The sequence below is a fragment of the Botryllus schlosseri genome, chromosome 2 (assembly GCF_051294905.1).
Source record: "Botryllus schlosseri isolate E-star chromosome 2, Bs_hap1, whole genome shotgun sequence".
Classification (NCBI taxonomy): Eukaryota; Metazoa; Chordata; class Ascidiacea; order Stolidobranchia; family Styelidae; genus Botryllus; species Botryllus schlosseri.
In genome coordinates this window covers 36,577,107-36,598,212 of record NC_137237.1, presented here as the reverse complement: position 1 = coordinate 36,598,212, position 21,106 = coordinate 36,577,107, and the positions used below count along the sequence as shown (strand labels likewise).

The following is a 21,106-nucleotide window of genomic DNA, read 5'->3' as shown; positions in this document are numbered from 1 at the left end:
CGAGTACTGCTCGAATAATTGTACTCAGGCTTAGTCACGTTAATTTTTTAAGAGGTATGAGAAAGTCGGGATCTTTTTTTAAACATTCACGATATAGATACATATTTGAACAGCTTCTTGGAGGTACAGAACTTCAATATACAATTGAATAGTAGGCTATATTCATATTAAAATGAACCCAAATATTTTCGGCGGACACTCGTCAGGGGTAATCGTAGAGAATAGTAGAGAATGCAAAACGACATCGTATATCAACAATCGTATCACAAAATCGTGTGATCGTACATATAAATCGTACAATCGTATACATATTTCGACAAAAATACGGAGCTGGTAAATATGTCACGTATCGTTTTCGGATCTCAATCCTGTCTTAATCAAAGTGTTCAAACCCAAGTGCACAACCTGTGCTGAATCGCATTTATTTAAAATTCACACAAACCTACGGAATTATTATAAATTCCAAGTCGAAATCAAAATACGGTTTGACAAAAATGGTCGATACAACTCTGTCAAATCATCTTCATCAAATCAACATCAGACTGTAGTGGTTTCTGTTGTTTCATCCTCAACTTTCGCTCGTCGTTTTTTCTTATTTTTGTAGCGTCTGCAAGGAATTGAGAATTGTATTTTCGAGCTGACATAATATCTTTGCTCTGTCATTTATTCGCGTATTTCAACATGAATCTTTGTAAATACTGGACATTTTACTGTCCGATGTTACATTAAACACTTTTGGTGCGATGGGAGGATGTAGGCTATTGCCTGATCACATATGCACCAAGCCATCCCAAGCGTTAGGTGGTCTTACTTACATAGTACTCTGGTGTTTCATTCGTTTCAGTGATAAATCATTTGAGTGGCACGTTGAAAGACTCTATGTCAGTGGTTCCCAACCTTTTTCGGTGGCAGGGCCAAATTTAGAACTGCAGAGTGCGGTCGGGGCCGCACGAATACCAGGGCAATGAAAGGGACCCAAAATAGTCACCAAAATATGAAAATTGGCATTGTTCCGATCATTCGCTTGATGCCATTGGCCATTGTATTGCCGCGCTCCCGTTGTTCAGAACAATCAACCTTTGCTGGCTATTTCGGAGTAGTTTTATTGCCCTTGGCGAGATTTCAATTCAGATTTTTGGAATCAGTTCGACACTTGCTTTCGATAAACACCGACATATCAAATTATTCGGACGCTTGGGTCGCGAGCTATAGGACTACCAATTATGCTGCTTTTTGCCGGCTAAGCAGTACGCATCTCGGCGTATTCAATCGTGAGTCACTTGCTGCACATCTATCCGTAAATTAGTTATCAATACCCAGGGCCGTAACAGCACTTCGTCAGCCCCCCCCCCAAACAAACGTTGCTCTTGGGGCCCCCACAGGGTGATAAACCGAACTTCGAAGCCCCCAGACCCCCCTCAGGCTAGATGGCTGTTTACCGCTATTCATCATCTAAATCGGGTGTCCATTTTAGGCAGCTTATCTCGACTAATCGCGCCAGGCGCGAAAAATTTCGATAATTCATGATTGAATCGGTCAATATAATCGGGAATTGCATATATATTGGTATCAATTTTCATCCTCTCTCTGCTCAGGTAATCAGATTGACCGGTTGAGCCGAGTGAGTTGTGTTTGAAAACGTATGACCACTAAATAATAATTAAACATCTTCGGGCGTATACCCGTTGGCAGGAACGACACAATACTTCGTCAGACCCCCCAAAACACTTAGGTCTTGAGCTCCCATAGGGTAGAGCTGAGTGAGGTGTCATGGAAACCGTAGGGCCCGTAAATAATATTTAAACATATTCGGACGGGCGGCCCCGTTGGTACGACTTCGTTACATGATGTTATTTTGTGAGCTCCAGTCTGCTATATCAAAAAATATAGAATCGCCCAAACGTACTAAACTAAAAGATGCACACGATTTCAAATTGGTAGTTCTTCACTGGCATATAATTCTTCCCTGCGGGATGGTAGCCTATTTGTCTCGTGAGGTTCAGGTTGACAAGACAGGAACATTCGGCGCCAGTCATTTAGGCGCCTATGGTCAATTATACCTACATGTATTTTGTATATACATAATGAAGTTTTTGGTCAGCGTAAGGGCAGTCCTTTTTGGCCAAGGTTTTCTCGCTGCGTAAAACTTCATAAAATACGCTATAATTTATGCTAATTCACTAAATAATTTTGGGCCCCCTTCGAGCTCGCTCCCCCCAAATTGGGGGCTTGGGGTGCGGCAGTTACAGTCCTGTCAATACCTATATCTATAGGTGCTGCTCGTCAGTGTTGGGATGACTCGAGTCACCTTTTTCGTATGACTTGACTTGACTCGAGTCACTTTGCTAAAATGACTTGACTTGACTTGACTCGGCGTATCAGAAATGTGAATTGATTCGTGACTCGGAGCTAAATTCACGAGTCAATTTCAAGTCATTATATAATAATCGGTGTCGATAAAAATCACTGTATCTTGCATATGGTCGGATTTTTGGCGAAACGCTGGTGTAACCCGTGAGAGCGACCAATCATTCAATGATCGTGCGTTTTACTGAGCTTACATTGTTCTCTCACAAATAAATTGACCGCAAACGAAGTGATCGATGCTTACGTTGTCGTAAACTAGTATAGTATGGTATAGTAATTTAATAGCAAAATGTATATTTCTGTTCTCTCTTCTTACCTTAACCAAACCTTTTTGTTTTATTGAAATTGAATTCGAATATACTTTATATAGTCCTCAACCATTGGCGCAGGCTCAGATTGCATCATATCAATTTGTAAATGGTATGTATTGAGTATCTTATCAATTCGTTTCTCTATTCTCTATTTTGGCTGGTAACTATATAAACTGAGGCTCTGCAATTACTTACGTATATGTGAGCGATACAGCGCCTTCTTGCGTGTATATTTAACTCTATATTCGTTCATTGGTTCAAAATCAATGACCACTCAATCTGTATTTCAGACAGCTAGCAAAATGCAATGACGTAATCATGCCTCATACCCCGAAAAGGCAACTTGACTTGAATTGTGACTTGACTCGTGACTTGACTTGACTTGACTCAACTTGACTCGAGTCACCTCCAAAAATCGAGTGACTTGACTTGACTCGAGTCAAAATGTGCAATGACTCGAAATGACTCGCGACTCGAAGGTAGTGACTTGATCCCAACACTGCTGCTAGTTCAATTAGAAAGTTGGGGCACATTGCATTGAAACAGCAGTGACGTAATCTTAGCAGTCTACTCACAACTTTCCTGCAATCCTAATTGAAAACTCCAGACTCCAAGCCAAGCAAGAGTAGGCTATTTTATAAATATATATATTTTTTTCATAAATCGATTTCTCAATATTTTTGTGGGGGCCGCAAGAAGGCTAGCTGGGGGCCGCATGCGGCCCTCGGGGCCGTGGTTGGGAATCACTGCTCTATGTAATGTAAGTGAATGAGGTCATACCCTAACCCAAATCCAAAACATTATCGGTATTTGTTTTTCAAATGATCCTGAAACTAACTGAACTTGAATTATTTCATCAAGATTCAACCGTTTCTATACTTGGCATCGATTTACGAGTCTGTCCTCATCGAAACTACTTGGCAGTTGGTACAGTCAGCCGAAAAAGCCCTGCCAAGATTCTACGATATTGGGGCATTCATCAAAACATGTGAAATTATCTATAGCAGTGCTTTTCAACCTGTGTGACAGTTCGCACTTGTGCGAATGAAAAAATTGCACTGCGAATGACGAAGGTGGTGTGAATAGTGCGAATGAAAATCCGGATCAAGTGCGAATGACGAAGGTGATGCGAATGGTGCGAATGAAAATCCAGATCAAGTGCGAATGAAAATCGTGATTAATTGCAAACTTTTCTAACGTGGAATAACTCAAATAAACCTAATAGGAAATTTAAGATCAGTGTAACATTTGTAGTTGCGACGCAATTAAAAAAACTTAATACGACGCACTATACTAATCGTAGCTCTCACAAGTCGTAGTGAATTAATATTCCCGCACTATCATTATTCCGTAACCAAAAGCCTGGTTTGAAAGCTGGTGTAGTGATAGTATAGAGATCTCTACAATCTCTATAGTGGCAGACATACAGTATATCAGCCCGTCTGAGCCTGTGACAGGCTGGAAAAATGACATCAAATTGACTTTCTGCTTTCTTTCGCTGAACAATCATCATACGTTGGTAATAACTGTTCGATTAACGCGAGGCACGGGGATAGTAGTACATACCATCATTACAGACTCACATTTGCAAGTTACTGTTACGCAAATTTTTACCCTTTCAAGGGTTATGAAAGTATTGACCGCAAAGGGTATAATTTTTGGTCGACACGGTGCCAGAGCTATCTGTTAATATGTATGCTGTAATTATTTAATTTATTGCAAAAAATTCTGCCAATTTGTTGCACATCTGAACAAATTATTGTTAAGTAGGCCTATCGTCATTTTCTTTTTGTAAAACAATTTTCGATTAGTTCGTGCGAATGAAAATTATTTTACAAAAAAAGTGCGAACGGAGCTCAAAAAGGTTGAAAAGCGCTGATCTATAGTATTCTGGTATTTCCTCACGTTTACCTGATCACCAGATAGAGTGCCATCGCCAATGACGCGAATCCGGCAATTCCACAAATTACAATGACTTCGATAGTTTGTTCGTCACCCACATGGTCAGTCGATTGAAATGCATCAGTGCTGGTTGTCGTGATTTCTTGAGTACAAAAGAAAATGTACGAGTGATAATCAGAGGCGGTCAGTAGCTAAGTAAATCTTATTTTCTCGAGTAGCCTACTTAAGTGGGCCTTGTCTGCAATTCCCTGCGTACGTGAGCAGTGACGTTTCCATACGACTTCCACTTCTACTCAACTATTTATTGAATCAAAACTTATTCTACGCTTTAGATTTTTTAAAGTAAAAAGTACAGTTTTTGGATTGGTTTGCGTCACTTGTGTCAGATAAAATAGCATGCTATCCGAGACTAAACAATCGTAATAACCATAAACTCGTGGTAACAGTATATATTTTAGACAATTTTCGACGATTGCTCTAGTCTATTGGTTGTGTCATCAGTTATTTTTATAGTTTTGTGTTGCAATTTCGTATGAAGCCCACCTCCTATTCACTATTTCAGGTACGTCATACATCAATAAAATCTACTTTAAAAACCACTCACATGAGTACTTTCAATACCGTTCATGTCCCACTTCTTCTTCTAATTGAATAGAAATTTACACCTTACTTCTGCTTCTCTATGCTTGCGTAGCGAAATGGACCACTTTGACTAATGTGCTTCGGCATGGTGAAGATTTCTGCCCCACGTCGCCACCTATGCGTTAGCAAACTGCAGAATACCTGTCTTCTGAAATTCGTAACTTCTACGAATGATGTTTCCAAATGTAGAGCTTGTTCCGTCGTTCTCAGTTGGTACATGCGCAGTTTGTTGACTTTCGTATGAAAGTGTAGAGATGCTAATATCATCTCTTTCTTTGGCAGTAGATGTAAGCATCTGCAATACAGTTTGATCATAACCAGTCCTGTTAAAAGAGGCAGGTAATGATGCTGTTCAGTGTAGTGTTAATTCAAACGACAGGCCAAAGGTACTTCAAATAGAAGTACAAAACTAGAATGCTAACAAATCTGTCATTTACGAAGCCATTTTCGGTGTTTGGAATTAAGGGCTGTGTTGAATTCTGATATTGGTCGGGATTTATATAAACGACAAGTAAATAAAACTTACCACCAGTCGGAAGATTAGAAGTACTTCATTGTTCACCCAGTTTACCACCCTATCAAAATGTCTGTAACATTAGGGGCGTGGAACCTTTTAGCAGGGTGGTCCAGCTAGGTATTCGCTAAAGGCGTACCTTTACTTTTTCGAAGTCCCCAGGTGAGTTTAACTTCACTTTATTTCTTAGAGACGGTGTGTTATGAAACGAATTATTATAATAATACAGAGCATAACAGAATTTGTGTCGGGGACCTCGCGACTTATTTACGGAGCGGAACAAAACAGGGGGTGATCGGTCACGGGTTACCGTATCCTCGGTCGGAGCTGGAAGCCTTCAACATTTTCAGCTCCTCCAAATTAGATTAGAATTAGAAATATAACTGCACCGTTTTTTCCAAATTAGATTGAAATTTCTGAATTCACAATAACTTGTAAATTGAATTAAATTCCGAACTAGAGAGATACCACAAAAATCAAGTTCAGTTCATATCAAATCAGAGTTCTAACTGTCAGACACGTTAGATGGCTGATAGCGAATGGGCACAGGTTTTCCCTGCTCGGGCGATATTCTCGTATAACTTGCTGGAAAACGCCGCTGACAAAGTATCATTTTCGAAAAAAATTGTAATTATATTCAGAGGTGGTCAAAGTAGTCGAGAAGGCTCGAGTAAAGGTAGAAGTAGCGACGAAAAAATCTACTCAGGTACGAGTAGAAGTGCTTCTTACATAAGCAACCTAAAACTACTTGAGGTAGAAGTAGAATTGACTGACTTTAAATCCACTCAAGTAAGTAAGTAGTAGTGAAAACGATCGTAATTCGTTCGCATGGACTGTCAAAAGCTGCAAATGGAGCTATGCGGAAGGTGTAGAGAGCTTGATTCATATTGATGCATACCTGGAAGTGTCAATTTTTGACAGAATAAGCAGTCGTCCACAACAGGGGATGTAAATGATAGTATTGATATGGAAGTGCGATACTAATCCTTTGTTTACTAGAACACCCCGTTTTAAAGAACATTATGGCATGGCGCCCTCCCCCATATTATATGACCCCTAGTTCAGTCGAAGAACAATACGGAGAAGTTGTGTCATATCTACTGTGCGCGAAGCACAACGAAAATTCCGGGTATTACATGACTTTTATGAAAATTAAATGTTGGTACTACGTGAAAACAGCCCCGAAATTCCTTAGGCCATCTTTCTTAATGGGGGAATAAACTACTTCTACTTGACAAACTGAAAATAGCGAAAAGCAAGTGAGTGGTTCACAAAATATTACGAAGTGGAAGTAGAAGTAAAAAAAAGATCTACTTTAGTAAGTACCAGAAGTAGAGGAAAACTACTTGAGTTATTTAAACAAGTAGAAGTACTTCGTTACTGACCAACTCTGATTATATTAGAATAAAAATTGGAGCCTAGAAACATTTCACAAATTACAATTTAATTTATCTGGTTGTTCAAGTCAAGCCTCGGTTACGTAATGAGTGCCCAGAACCATTGCGCAGTGCATACCTTAGACGTGAGACGGGCACTTGAAGTTGCTTGAGACTCAATACTAATATTATCAGTAGAAACAACCATCAACAATGCCTCTCTGCTGCTTGATAAAACAGAAAAACTGGTAGTTGTCAGATCCAATCCTCCGGCGGAACACGAGTGATTATTGCCGGTACTGTTACAAGTTATATTCGCGTAACCAGCCGAACGTTTTTGTGGCCACCATAACCGCACCGAATTACTCTGCTTGCAATTTCCATTCTCTGGTTGACACTTTGGAGTGTCGGCATTTGCGCATCCAATGTTTACTTTGTGAATGCTGGTATAAAACGCAGAGTTAACAAACTGGTTGTCTGGAGATGCAAACACAGTAACGTCACTTAAGGGACGTTGGGAGCACGCGGTTGAGTAATCACTGTCGTTTTGAATTTTGAAAGTAATGAGAACTGCACTGTTTGCGGTCGTTCGAAGTTGGTATCTACTCTCGTCGGTAGTCTCCAAAGGCTGGTCTGCTGCAGACGGCAGCTTTTCGCTGAACGTGTCGTGTTGCTGTCGAATGTTCAAGAGGGTGGGTGTGGAACAAGCCCTTTCGATCATAACGTCGCGCATTGATGATGCGAGGTTGGAGTAGTCCTGTGCTTGAAACACCCTCGAGTTGTCACCATCCACTATGGTTAGTAGGGTGTTCAAGTCGATTTCGCCCCCGACCTATAGAAATGAATGGAAACGATGTTAAAAATCAACTGAGCCTGAACCAATGGAGATATGATGAATTGCTTATTATTTTCCAATTTATCACCTGGCCTGGATTGCGAGCTGCATTCATGTACGGCTTTATATTTCACAGTGTGCAATCTAGATCAGATGTCTCAAACACGCGGCCCGCGAGATCGTTTTGTGCGGCCCGCGTCGTCGTTTTGGGATTTTGAAGTATTCGACAATATTAAACTGCCACAAATATTTTTGAGATTTGAGAACTTGAAATCCGCTTTAAGACTACTCCAAAAACCTGAAACTACTCATCAAATTTCACTACAACATCAGCACTTTCAAAAGTTACCATGCGAGGGGAAGATCAGCTATTACGTCACATTACCTGTTGATGATGGTAAGATATGATCCGTTAATCCGTTAATGATTCGTGACTGAAAATTGTAATTTGGACTTGGGCGCGACCTTTAGTAGAATTACTCGAACTTGGACTAAATGGGTGATAAAATAAAAAGAACTCGACTTTAGTGGGGTCAAACTTTACAACCAGAGAATGACTTGTGACTCAGAACGCTGTGACTTGGTACAACCACGGACTATTACCAGACTGGGAATAATAATATATCAAAAGGCCGTAGCTTGCGTTGCGTAGCGTAGTGTATTTAGCTATCTAAGCAGGTCGGAATGACAATGGCAACCATTGGCAATCTGTTTCCACTTGATGTATAGTTAGTTACATCCTGCGTCGTCTTGGTTCCGTTTATCCATGTTATTATAGCCAATTAAAGGTGGGGAGTGAGGTAGAGATGCGCTTCACCGCTGTAACAATGACGGATTGCTCGGCTATTGGACTGTTTCAATGCTATGGCACATTCATCATTGTATTCAAGCTGTTGTTGATCACGAATGTAAATCCAACTTATATGCATGCACGTCATGATGCATTTGTACGCTAGCATGGTTCCTATAACAAATAATTTTGGCAAACTATGCCAAGTACAACAAAAAATTCATTCAAATATTTAAATTGTGATTTTTTTTCGTGCCAGGCTCGAATTCACAAGAGTAAATTAAATTTTCCCGATGCTTGTGGAATGCCAGTCTGCGAAATCCCGTCAGATAAGGCCTACTTGGAAATACATTGAATACCCCTGTTAATAATGCTGCGGCCCGCGGAGCCATCAAAAACCAGGAAATTGGCCCGCGAGCATATTTGAGTTTGAGACCCCTGATCTAGACTGATATAGAATTGTAGCTAAAAATTTATTTCCAAATTATAATAGAATTCGAATTACTAAATTCGCAAAAACTTGGAATTGGAATGAGATCTTGACTTACAAAGTAATATAATTTTTAAATCAATAGTTCAGTTCATATCAAATCACAGCTCATTCCCATATGCATGAGAATGGTAAATGTTTGTACCCCAAGCTTAGCTAATTTTTGCACTGCGCAGTTCTCCTGCGCATTTCCATGAAACCAGAAATCAAATTTACATTAGAATGAAAAATTATGACATAGAAATATTTCACTCATTAGATGAGAATTAGATTACCGGTTCTCCAATTCTGGTGCTATCATGGTAGAATATACAACAAATTAACACCCACTATCAAATCAAATTCCCCATATCGATATCACGATAGATTTCTGTTTTCTACATAAGAATAAGAATTAACGAATTTGTTTCTGCAGCACTTGTCTATGGCTATGCGGTCATTGCTGCAGGACATATATTCAATGTATATACGATGGCTATTCGTGAAAATAGACTTACACCGATTGCGAAAATATTTATTCCATGTTCAAGGGCTATGTCGTTGATGTGCTTGACGTTGTCCGAGCTTTTTCCATCCGTTACCAACACCAGACTCTGAACCGCCAGTGAGTGCTGCCTTGACGAGTCGCCTCAAATACAAATAAATGGTTTCATACGCATTCTATTTTGCTCTGGAATCATCGAAAAATGCAGACAGACTGAGCAGTATGGTGTTTATACCAACCATACAGTCCGTTCTATCTTATATTATATACGTCTGCACTGCCAACGTATTCGGACAACAGGATTCCCAGTGAAACTTGATGTTCAAGTCAATCCAACCTCTGTCGTGGTGCATCATAGCAATTGCTTTCCGGATTGCTTTTCCAGTGTACGTATTCCCCCGAAGATACTTCGTATTCAGAATGCGTGATGTAATGGTAATGGCATCGGAGTCGTTCTGTAGATGTGTATAGCAGCTAACGTATAACAGGTATAGATAATATCAGGGTTGTAACCGCAATTCACAAGGTTCCGATTCACAAGTCAATCTCAATCTTATAGTTTTGACTCGAGTCAAGTCGAGTCATTTTCAATTCACCACCGAGTCAAGTGCGAGTCCAAGTAACGGAGTAGAGTGTCGAGTTCGAGTCAGAGTGTTTTGACTCGAGTCAGAGTCTAAGTCACTGTATTGACTGTTCAGTTCCGAGTTAATGTCATGTGAAACCTAGTTTTTACAACTCTACTCGGTGATATCGAATGCTTCGCATTCATAATAGTAGTAATATAGATGTGCGATCGACGCCCATTCGCGATTTATAAAGAACAAACAAACATTATCAAGATAATAAACAGTGTAAGAATTAGTGCTCATTCTCAATTTTGCAGCAATACTTTTATGACCTTGTGTGCGGCAATAAAAAAAGGGGGAATAATTAACGATAGAGAGAAAACGAACAAAGAATCTGGATTGACCTTTGTACTCAGACATGAGTCATTCTACTTGTACTTTTCCACTCGCCTCCTGATTATAATACATTGTAATTTTACTGTATTTTTCCACGATCCATAGCTGACCTCGGTCGTACACGAAGCTTGATAATAGTTGCCTGCCCTGACCCGTTGTTCCGTGGTCCAATTTCATGACCTGGGAGCAATAGCCCGTCAAACTGGTTGACTTATCGTTCCGCGGTTGATTCAATTTCGTGTACGGGGGGGGGGGGGTCATAGGAATAATTGCCGGTCGTGACGTCAGTATAGTTTTCGTCTGATCCATGAGATCCTGGTGCGTGTTTTAGGTGTCCATACGTTCGGCTGTGTAAGGTGACGCTTGTGGTCTGTCTCATACTGTCGTACTTGAACCCGCTTGCTTTGTTGTCCACCCAGACAGTAACGAGAAATGATCTGTTATTATTATAAATATGTGTGTCATTTCGAGTCATACCGAGAATCAGAATGAATGTCCTAGTAGAAATTTGTATTAGGCGACCCGACATAGATTAGCTTAAATAAAGTAACATTATGAATATAATAAGTAATTAAACAAATAGCTGATTCTCAATTTTGCTCGCATCAACGCTCCCGGTATTACGTACCTAGTATTCGGTGCAAGCAACAAATGTGGCTGTTCCATACCTATACCGCGTTCTAGCGTCTTCATAAGGACAGACAGTCCCAACCAAACAATGTATTTATGATGGGTTCTTTTACTGCTTCACGTCTGGTCAGGCGTAATCGTACCGGTGCTTGTAAATGATATACAATTTACCGCGGCATATTATTTTTGTATGCTTGAATCGATCAGTTGTCGAACTCATGCTTTACCGGTATGTACTATCGATCACGAGCTCACCACGCACTTGTCGTTCGAGAGCGACTCATTTCGCTATAGGCAATCAGTTGTGTTCGCGTGTACCGTAACATATCCTCAACACTTGTTATGACAACACCTCCAAGCATATTTACAATATCATGCTAAGGAACTATTGCTTCGGCAGCCACGCACTGTCGTTCGAATTCGACTAATTTCGCCGCAGACAATCAGTTGTGCTCGTGTGTGTCGTAACATATCCTCAACACATGTTATGCCAACACCACCGAGCATATTGGCAGCATCATACTACGGATATATTGAACCGGCGAAGTGTTACCGTCAGAGAATTGCTCCCGTCAACTGGTATTTTGAAAGCTCCCGGTATGGTGTATAATTGTGTAATGTGTATGGATTGTCGCGGTATTAGAATTGTGGTTACGGCTCGTTGGCGGTGCGAGGATCAGGTTTATAGTATACTATAACTACTTAGCTCGGATACGCTATCGTTGCTTTGTCCAAGACCTAATTCACGATAATCAATCTCGCTGTCGAAAATGACATGCGGCCGCGTAGACTGCATAGCGCCATTTTGTTTTGTGATCCATCCTGCTGTGCCGAGGATCGAAACATATCCTCAACACATGTCAACACCCCCAAGCATATTTGCAGCATCGTACTACGGATATATTGACTCGGCAGAGTATTACCGTCAGAGAATTGCTGTGTCGCCTTCGGGCCTTGCATTTTCCGCTCGGTAACTGCGAGTACGATGGTATTTCAATTGTCCACGAAACGAATCGGGGTAGCTCGCTTCATCGGGGATCAGTGACCTTATTTGGCTGAAACGCGCTCGGTGGTGCAATAATGGGAATGAATTGTGACAGATCATACGTGATGCGATCTATAGCCTGAGGTGAGGTGTAAAGTAGAGGGGGAGATTTCGAAATCGGAATCCACTGCGACTATAGGGTTGCAAAATCAAAGTCCAAAAAATCCGACTGGCCCGTAAAGTCCTGGTATTTCCATGTATTAGGCTGGTAAAATGTATCATAAATCCGACTCTCAAAGACACTTGGCCGCATCCAGCCCGGGTTTAACCAAAACTGATGAAATCCGCGCCGGAAACGAATCGTGACCACCCCCGTCCAGACAAAATAGTTCTGCTGTAAGGGGAGTGTCGTTGTACATTCATTTACGTACAGAGAGACTTTGTATCGACTCATCGGCGGGCTTCTGTTTGTCTGTACAGGTATTATTAGTGTAATTAGATTTGCCACCACGGGGAGTATATTGGCAAAATCACACAACGATAACAACTTTACCCGCCAACAACTCCAACGGGATATATATCCATGTAAATTTCATTCATATTATTATGAAAAAGCTAATCCACCACGTTCACACGATAATATTTCATACGACTCCTTTGACAGGGTTGTTTACGCTAGTATTGTAACATGGTGATCACTAACAGGGGGCTGTGAATCCAGGTCCAAAGAGTCCGGGAATAGGCTAGCAATACAACCGTTGGGGGTATTCGAGAAAATCGCTTAATTTTTCGACAGGAACGATGATCACACCGACGGCATCTCATGACTTGTCATTCGAATACTTGTAATTTTGATGTACTGTGCTGTACGCAAATCAGCTGTGATCAATCGAGCGTGACACAGTCGATGTCAGTCATCAATCCGCTTGTTTGACAAAACTCTCGTTTTCTGGTTGATAGCAACACGATACGATACATTTGTTGTCCCCATCGACCCTCCTAATAGGGTTACCATGCGGCCTCCTTTAGGGGAGCATATGTCCTCCTTTTCCCAGATATGTCACCCAATTCACCTAAATGTACTCTCTTTCTGTCAGTTTGTCCTCCTTGTTAGCTCAACATTTCCAAAAAAACACCACGAGTAACGCAAAATGCGGGTCTAGATTACGAAAGTCGGGTACGTAGCCAAATCGGAAAAATGACGCTATGATGGCATTGTGCAGGCTATCACGTGGATACGGGGGACCTGTGTAAACACGTGAATAGTAAAAGCGCCCCAAACTATCGTGAAAAAGATCGAGCGTACTCGACTATGTCGGGGCCCACCATAGTACAGCCAAATGATCCCATGTCGTACCGAGAATAGCCGGGGTGGTGGTACATCATTCGCACGAGATGTACTTTGGAATGCGTGTGAAATCGACATCCTCCGTTACTCGACTGAAGCAAGTCGCCACTGCACTCTCTCTGTGTATACACAACGATCCAGACGAAACTACGCGTTCTGGCGAGGTTATCGAAATAGCTGGAGCGATTCACAATACATGCTACATTTACTTCTAATGGAAGGACAAAATATAGCTTTGAAGTACTCAAGTAGAAGTAGTGTTAAAGAAATGTCGTGAAATCGCTTTCTATCCTAATGATAAAGAGTAGGTCCCCATAAAACTGTCGAGCCAAAATACAGTTTCGAAGCAACCCAGTAATTTGTAAATCTTATGGGTTGCACGATGTGTTCATTGATTAGAGAGAAGCAGACACGGTGGTGTCTGTATAACAAGGCTGTTCTCAAACCCACATTGTCTTCGTTATTATCGGCGAGATATGGCTTTGCAGTGACATTGCGGTTGTTAAAATACATTGATTAAATACGATTTATCCCTCGTATATGGGGATCAATGGGCGAATAATGTATCGATTCAGCAATTCGGTACGCCAAGTACTTAATTTTCTCCGGCCCGCCGACCGAAGAAGTTGCCCGCCCCCCCCCCCTTGTGTAACACGTAAATGATACAATAGCGACAGCTAGCGGTTGTCGATCATCCATAAAAATACTAACCAGTAATACAGCCCTCAAGGAAAACAACAATCCAGGAGATACGTCAAGTGTATTTCAGATACATCGTCTGTAGACCTCCAATTGCGGAGAACACCGGACCAGCTGAAGCACTGCGTTCTGTCTAGGTCACCGAGATAAACCTTGTTTTGCCAACTCCCCGACCGTCCGTGGTATGGGATAGCTGAGCCATTTCTCAAAAGGTTCAGTACTCTCCGTATTTTGAGGTTATTGCACAATCTATCTCTAATATGCTGTAATATAGACAGGTCCAGACTTGTCTATTCACTTCCGTAGACTGACTTTTATAACACATTTTACACAAATACACATGTTCAGTTTATTTGAAGTAATAACGGGCAAGCACATTAACTAATCGTCCAGAACAAGGTGTAGAGCTTCTTTCAGATCTTGGCATACTTTCTTGATATCAGAATCCTTTTTTTTTGATTTGCGACGTGAAAGCAATACCAGCTTCGCATACACGAGCATATGATTGCGTATAAACCGATATTGAAGTCTTCTGAGAGCATCTTCATTATTCTCTAGTCTACACAATATTATTTTCCTCTTAGTACTTTATGTCTCTCAATCCAACAGTTGAATTGCTATTCGAAAGTATCTGATACAGACAAACTAATTCTTTAAGTTTGTTCATCGTAGCGTAACGACCATTTTTACGAATCCATAACTGTATCATTTGATATCGTTGCTCAGTTAAGTTATAGCAATCCGTGTATTGGCATTCGGCCATTTCATTGTCAGATAGCTCAAGTTTTTCACGTGCAAACCTATACCAGTTCATCGGGTCAATCCGATCCATTATGACGTATATATCACTAGCAGTAATCTTGGACATATTCGATCTATAGTGTACAGCGAATAATCATGTAATAAATATTACACGTTATATATTGCCTTGCACTCGGTTCAACTACAATAACAAATAAGGCGATCAACTTACGCAATAATGACGTAATCATATCTCAGCGTTACTGAAACCAAGCAAAGCCGCTCTCGTAATAACTAGAGTAATCGACTACGCAATCATAATGACGTAATCATTACTGCACATGCTTGAACTGCAATACGCAATCATAATGAAGAATATATACGTATATATCAATTTCTGCAACTTTTTAATTTTGCTCGCACTGTACACGATTTCATGTAGATAAATGTTTTGATTATTAGGCACCCTTCCTTCACAAAAAATACGCATCATTTATGAGAGTAGGAATCTAAGCGTTGCCCATTACCACGCCAAGATGTAAGAAGACATATGAAGTTTGGACCAACATGGGCCTCATAGAAGAGTGTCAAAAAGATCGTCAGCGAGAAAACATGGGTCGAAAAGGATTGCCCTTATGTTGACCGTAAACTTCGATATAAATGTATGGGTGCCTAAAGTGCTGGCACCGAATAATTATGTCGTGGTAATCTGGACCCCACAGGGCAACTGACATCCCGAATTATTATAGTGAAGAAATACCAATTTTGAATCGTGCGCTTCTTTTAGTTTAGTAGTCTGTAGGCGAGTTCAATATCTTTTGATTACATACCGCACAGGAAGTCGGGCTGAGAGGATACAAAATTTATAGCAATATACACGCAATTATCAATATTATTGACCTAATCAATCGTTAATTATACAGTTATTTTACCAGGTCCACGTGGTCGCATCTGAATGGAGACCGGATAGGTCAAAAGTGCTACATTCGGTCAAAGTGGCGAACATACCGCCTGGTTATCAAGTGTTTTTATGTATGATCGATCCCCACTGTCTAGCGAGACGAGCAGGATTTTGGTGTCTGATTAATAAGGTCGTAAGAGTGTGGTAAATCCGTTTACAAACTACTTTACACATTTCAAAATCCCAACACCCGAAAAGTAAGTAGCTAAAACTGTTGAAGCGGAGGTAGTCTGAAACACAACGACTCATATAGCACAGATGGACAAATCCTAATCGAGTACATCGGATAGAGTTGCATCCTTGAAATCGTTATTTCCTCAACAAATCGATACAAAAATGGATCTGCATGGAAATAAACCTGAATATGTTCTGATGACACTCGTTATGGAAAGCTAAATTCGCCTGCCCACATCCCCAACAGAACATATTGACAATTAATATCAGACATATACTACAGAAATACCCATTTACTCGAATGGTACCATGTCTGAAATACTGTAGTGTAGGCGAATCAGTGTCTACTGATCCTGACAGTCACCGTTTAAACAGGTTTTTGCCGGGTCAACTGTGATCGGACACGGTTCATCTGCTACTTGCAGACTTATACGCGCGGGGGTTGAAAAAAAATGGCTCGGATGCTATGTCAGCTCAGGGCGACAATTTGAAGTTTTAAACGATACGGTTGGTACGTAAAGCCTCGTTATTCCCGCGTATTGTGAGGGTAAAACCGATGCTAAAATAAGTCGTCTGAAGGGTATACCGAAAGCCTCTTTGCACTGCGGGTGAACTTATCGCATAGCATTTCACAGCTCTGCGTCGTAATTTAGCTGTCTAGCGCTGTGGACGGTCCATTTTGTCTGCTAATTGGGGCCATAAACGACCGAGTGAAACAAATAGTTTGGGGTATATGCGGATATGATTAGGAAACAACACGCTGCATGACTTGGGAATCTCAACTCGACAAAGGATCGTCGCGACGGGGGGACCTGCAAAAACGTTCCAGACACCCTGAATCCCGCTAATGTAGGTGCTGACAGAGCATAATTTTCCCTGCTACGGGTGTAATCTAGATAAAGCATGATTTTTTCCTATATTTCTGTAATCTATATCAAACATAGTGCTCCCTAGATACCAGACGTGGTGGATCACGAATCACCAAGTGTTTTTATACATTGAGAAATGATCGAGCTATTTTTATATCTGAGGTAGTCATTCAGAGATATGCAGACTTATTCGTATAGACTGTCTATAGTGTAGAGGTCTCAAATGTGCTCATGGGCTAATTTTCCCGTTTTGACGACGCCGCAGCATTGATAGGTGTATTCTATGTCACTGATCTCATATCAAAACATTTTTAACTCGAGCATGAGCATTGTAATTCCAATCCAGGATTCGTGTATGCTTCTGATAAGTAGGCTATTATTCTCATGGCCAAATATCCTCAAATAGTAGCAAACATAAATATATATAATATAATATAAATATAATAATGAATCTGTCCTAGTGATTAAAATGTCGGAACGCCGAACGGGCCATTGTTGTTACATCGTTTGAGCGTACCACTACGGTACTCGGTACCTTTAAGTGGCCTTAATAACATGGCTAAGTAACTAACAGATTACCAATGGTTGTCATAACTACTTACTTAAATAGCGAAATACCAAGCTGCGACTTTCTGATCTATTACTATTCGCCTGATACGCGTCTAGTTCGTTGCGTTCATGGTTCCGATAAATTAACGGTATATTCCGAGTCAATCTGAGTCCACTCGAGTCATTTCCATTTTACCATCGGGTTAGCCCGAGTCTGAGTAATTCTAAAAAGGTCACGCCCAAGTCCAACTCACAAATATCAGTCACAAATCAGCTAAGGGTCAGGTTATGTCATCATGATGTGGAAATGTGGCGAAATAGTGAATCTTCCACTGCATGGTAGCGCTTGTAATTGATGGGATAGTGAAGTTTGATGAATAGTTTCGGGCTTTCGGAGCAATTCAAGAGGAAATTCTTACTTTGCAACCAGAAAAGATAGCACCAAGTTATCAATGTGGCTAGCCTTCTTTAGGAAGCCACTTACTTTTACTAGTTTATAAAAGTTTAGCGACCCCCTCCGTATCATGCGACGATAGCGGAGCTGTTAGGCTTGACTAGAGTTGACCACGATTCGGACACGCCGCAGAGCTGTGAAATGCTATGCGATAAGTTCACCCGCAGTGCAAAGAGGCTTTCGGTATACCCTTCAGACGACTTATTTTAGCATCGGTTTTACCCTCACAATACGCGGGAATAACGAGGCTTTACGTACCAACCGTATCGTTTAAAACTTCGAATTGTCGCCCTGAGCTGACATAGCATCCGAGCCATTTTTTTTTTTCAACCCCCGCGCGTATAAGTCTGCAAGTAGCAGATGAACCGTGTCCGATCACAGTTGACCCGGCAAAAACCTGTTTAAACGGTGACTGTCAGGATCAGTAGACACTGATTCGCCTACACTACAGTATTTCAGACATGGTACCATTCGAGTAAATGGGTATTTCTGTAGTATATGTCTGATATTAATTGTCAATATGTTCTGTTGGGGATGTGGGCAGGCGAATTTAGCTTTCCATAACGAGTGTCATCAGAACATATTCAGGTTTATTTCCATGCAGATCCATTTTTGTATCGATTTGTTGAGGAAATAACGATTTCAAGGATGCAACTCTATCCGATGTACTCGATTAGGATTTGTCCATCTGTGCTATATGAGTCGTTGTGTTTCAGACTACCTCCGCTTCAACAGTTTTAGCTACTTACTTTTCGGGTGTTGGGATTTTGAAATGTGTAAAGTAGTTTGTAAACGGATTTACCACACTCTTACGACCTTATTAATCAGACACCAAAATCCTGCTCGTCTCGCTAGACAGTGGGGATCGATCATACATAAAAACACTTGATAACCAGGCGGTATGTTCGCCACTTTGACCGAATGTAGCACTTTTGACCTATCCGGTCTCCATTCAGATGCGACCACGTGGACCTGGTAAAATAACTGTATAATTAACGATTGATTAGGTCAATAATATTGATAATTGCGTGTATATTGCTATAAATTTTGTATCCTCTCAGCCCGACTTCCTGTGCGGTATGTAATCAAAAGATATTGAACTCGCCTACAGACTACTAAACTAAAAGAAGCGCACGATTCAAAATTGGTATTTCTTCACTATAATAATTCGGGATGTCAGTTGCCCTGTGGGGTCCAGATTACCACGACATAATTATTCGGTGCCAGCACTTTAGGCACCCATACATTTATATCGAAGTTTACGGTCAACATAAGGGCAATCCTTTTCGACCCATGTTTTCTCGCTGACGATCTTTTTGACACTCTTCTATGAGGCCCATGTTGGTCCAAACTTCATATGTCTTCTTACATCTTGGCGTGGTAATGGGCAACGCTTAGATTCCTACTCTCATAAATGATGCGTATTTTTTGTGAAGGAAGGGTGCCTAATAATCAAAACATTTATCTACATGAAATCGTGTACAGTGCGAGCAAAATTAAAAAGTTGCAGAAATTGATATATACGTATATATTCTTCATTATGATTGCGTATTGCAGTTCAAGCATGTGCAGTAATGATTACGTCATTATGATTGCGTAGTCGATTACTCTAGTTATTACGAGAGCGGCTTTGCTTGGTTTCAGTAACGCTGAGATATGATTACGTCATTATTGCGTAAGTTGATCGCCTTATTTGTTATTGTAGTTGAACCGAGTGCAAGGCAATATATAACGTGTAATATTTATTACATGATTATTCGCTGTACACTATAGATCGAATATGTCCAAGATTACTGCTAGTGATATATACGTCATAATGGATCGGATTGACCCGATGAACTGGTATAGGTTTGCACGTGAAAAACTTGAGCTATCTGACAATGAAATGGCCGAATGCCAATACACGGATTGCTATAACTTAACTGAGCAACGATATCAAATGATACAGTTATGGATTCGTAAAAATGGTCGTTACGCTACGATGAACAAACTTAAAGAATTAGTTTGTCTGTATCAGATACTTTCGAATAGCAATTCAACTGTTGGATTGAGAGACATAAAGTACTAAGAGGAAAATAATATTGTGTAGACTAGAGAATAATGAAGATGCTCTCAGAAGACTTCAATATCGGTTTATACGCAATCATATGCTCGTGTATGCGAAGCTGGTATTGCTTTCACGTCGCAAATCAAAAAAAAAGGATTCTGATATCAAGAAAGTATGCCAAGATCTGAAAGAAGCTCTACACCTTGTTCTGGACGATTAGTTAATGTGCTTGCCCGTTATTACTTCAAATAAACTGAACATGTGTATTTGTGTAAAATGTGTTATAAAAGTCAGTCTACGGAAGTGAATAGACAAGTCTGGACCTGTCTATATTACAGCATATTAGAGATAGATTGTGCAATAACCTCAAAATACGGAGAGTACTGAACCTTTTGAGAAATGGCTCAGCTATCCCATACCACGGACGGTCGGGGAGTTGGCAAAACAAGGTTTATCTCGGTGACCTAGACAGAACGCAGTGCTTCAGCTGCTCCGGTGTTCTCCGCAATTGGAGGTCTACAGACGATGTATCTGAAATACACTTGACGTATCTCCTGGATTGTTGTTTTCCTTGAGGGCTGTATTACTGGTTAGTATTTTTATGGATGATCGACAACCGCTAGCTGTCGCTATTGTATCATTTACGTGTTACACAAGGGGGGGGGGGGGGGGGCAACTTCTTCGGTCGGCGGGCCGGAGAAAATTAAGTACTTGGCGTACCGAATTGCTGAATCGATACATTATTCGCCCATTGATCCCCATATACGAGGGATAAATCGTATTTAATCAATGTATTTTAACAACCGCAATGTCACTGCAAAGCCATATCTCGCCGATAATAACGAAGACAATGTGGGTTTGAGAACAGCCTTGTTATACAGACACCACCGTGTCTGCTTCTCTCTAATCAATGAACACATCGTGCAACCCATAAGATTTACAAATTACTGGGTTGCTTCGAAACTGTATTTTGGCT

General features: G+C 40.8%; 1 protein-coding gene across 1 annotated transcript in view; it reads right to left on the bottom strand.

Moving 5' to 3' along the window:
• Positions 1 to 399: 399 nt before the first annotated feature.
• The window catches only part of LOC145458479 (uncharacterized), a 35,414-nt gene continuing 14,707 nt past the window's right edge, over positions 400 to 21,106 (bottom strand). Inside the window, exons 5-10 of the mRNA XM_080336858.1 lie at positions 10,049 to 10,166; positions 9,725 to 9,855; positions 7,252 to 7,944; positions 5,364 to 5,517; positions 4,590 to 4,722; positions 400 to 607 (exon numbers count right to left, since the gene is read on the bottom strand). Of these exons, the coding sequence (XP_080192984.1) occupies positions 538 to 607; positions 4,590 to 4,722; positions 5,364 to 5,517; positions 7,252 to 7,944; positions 9,725 to 9,855; positions 10,049 to 10,166 (1,299 nt within the window). The 3' untranslated portion in view covers positions 400 to 537. The remainder of the gene's footprint in view (positions 608 to 4,589; positions 4,723 to 5,363; positions 5,518 to 7,251; positions 7,945 to 9,724; positions 9,856 to 10,048; positions 10,167 to 21,106) is intronic.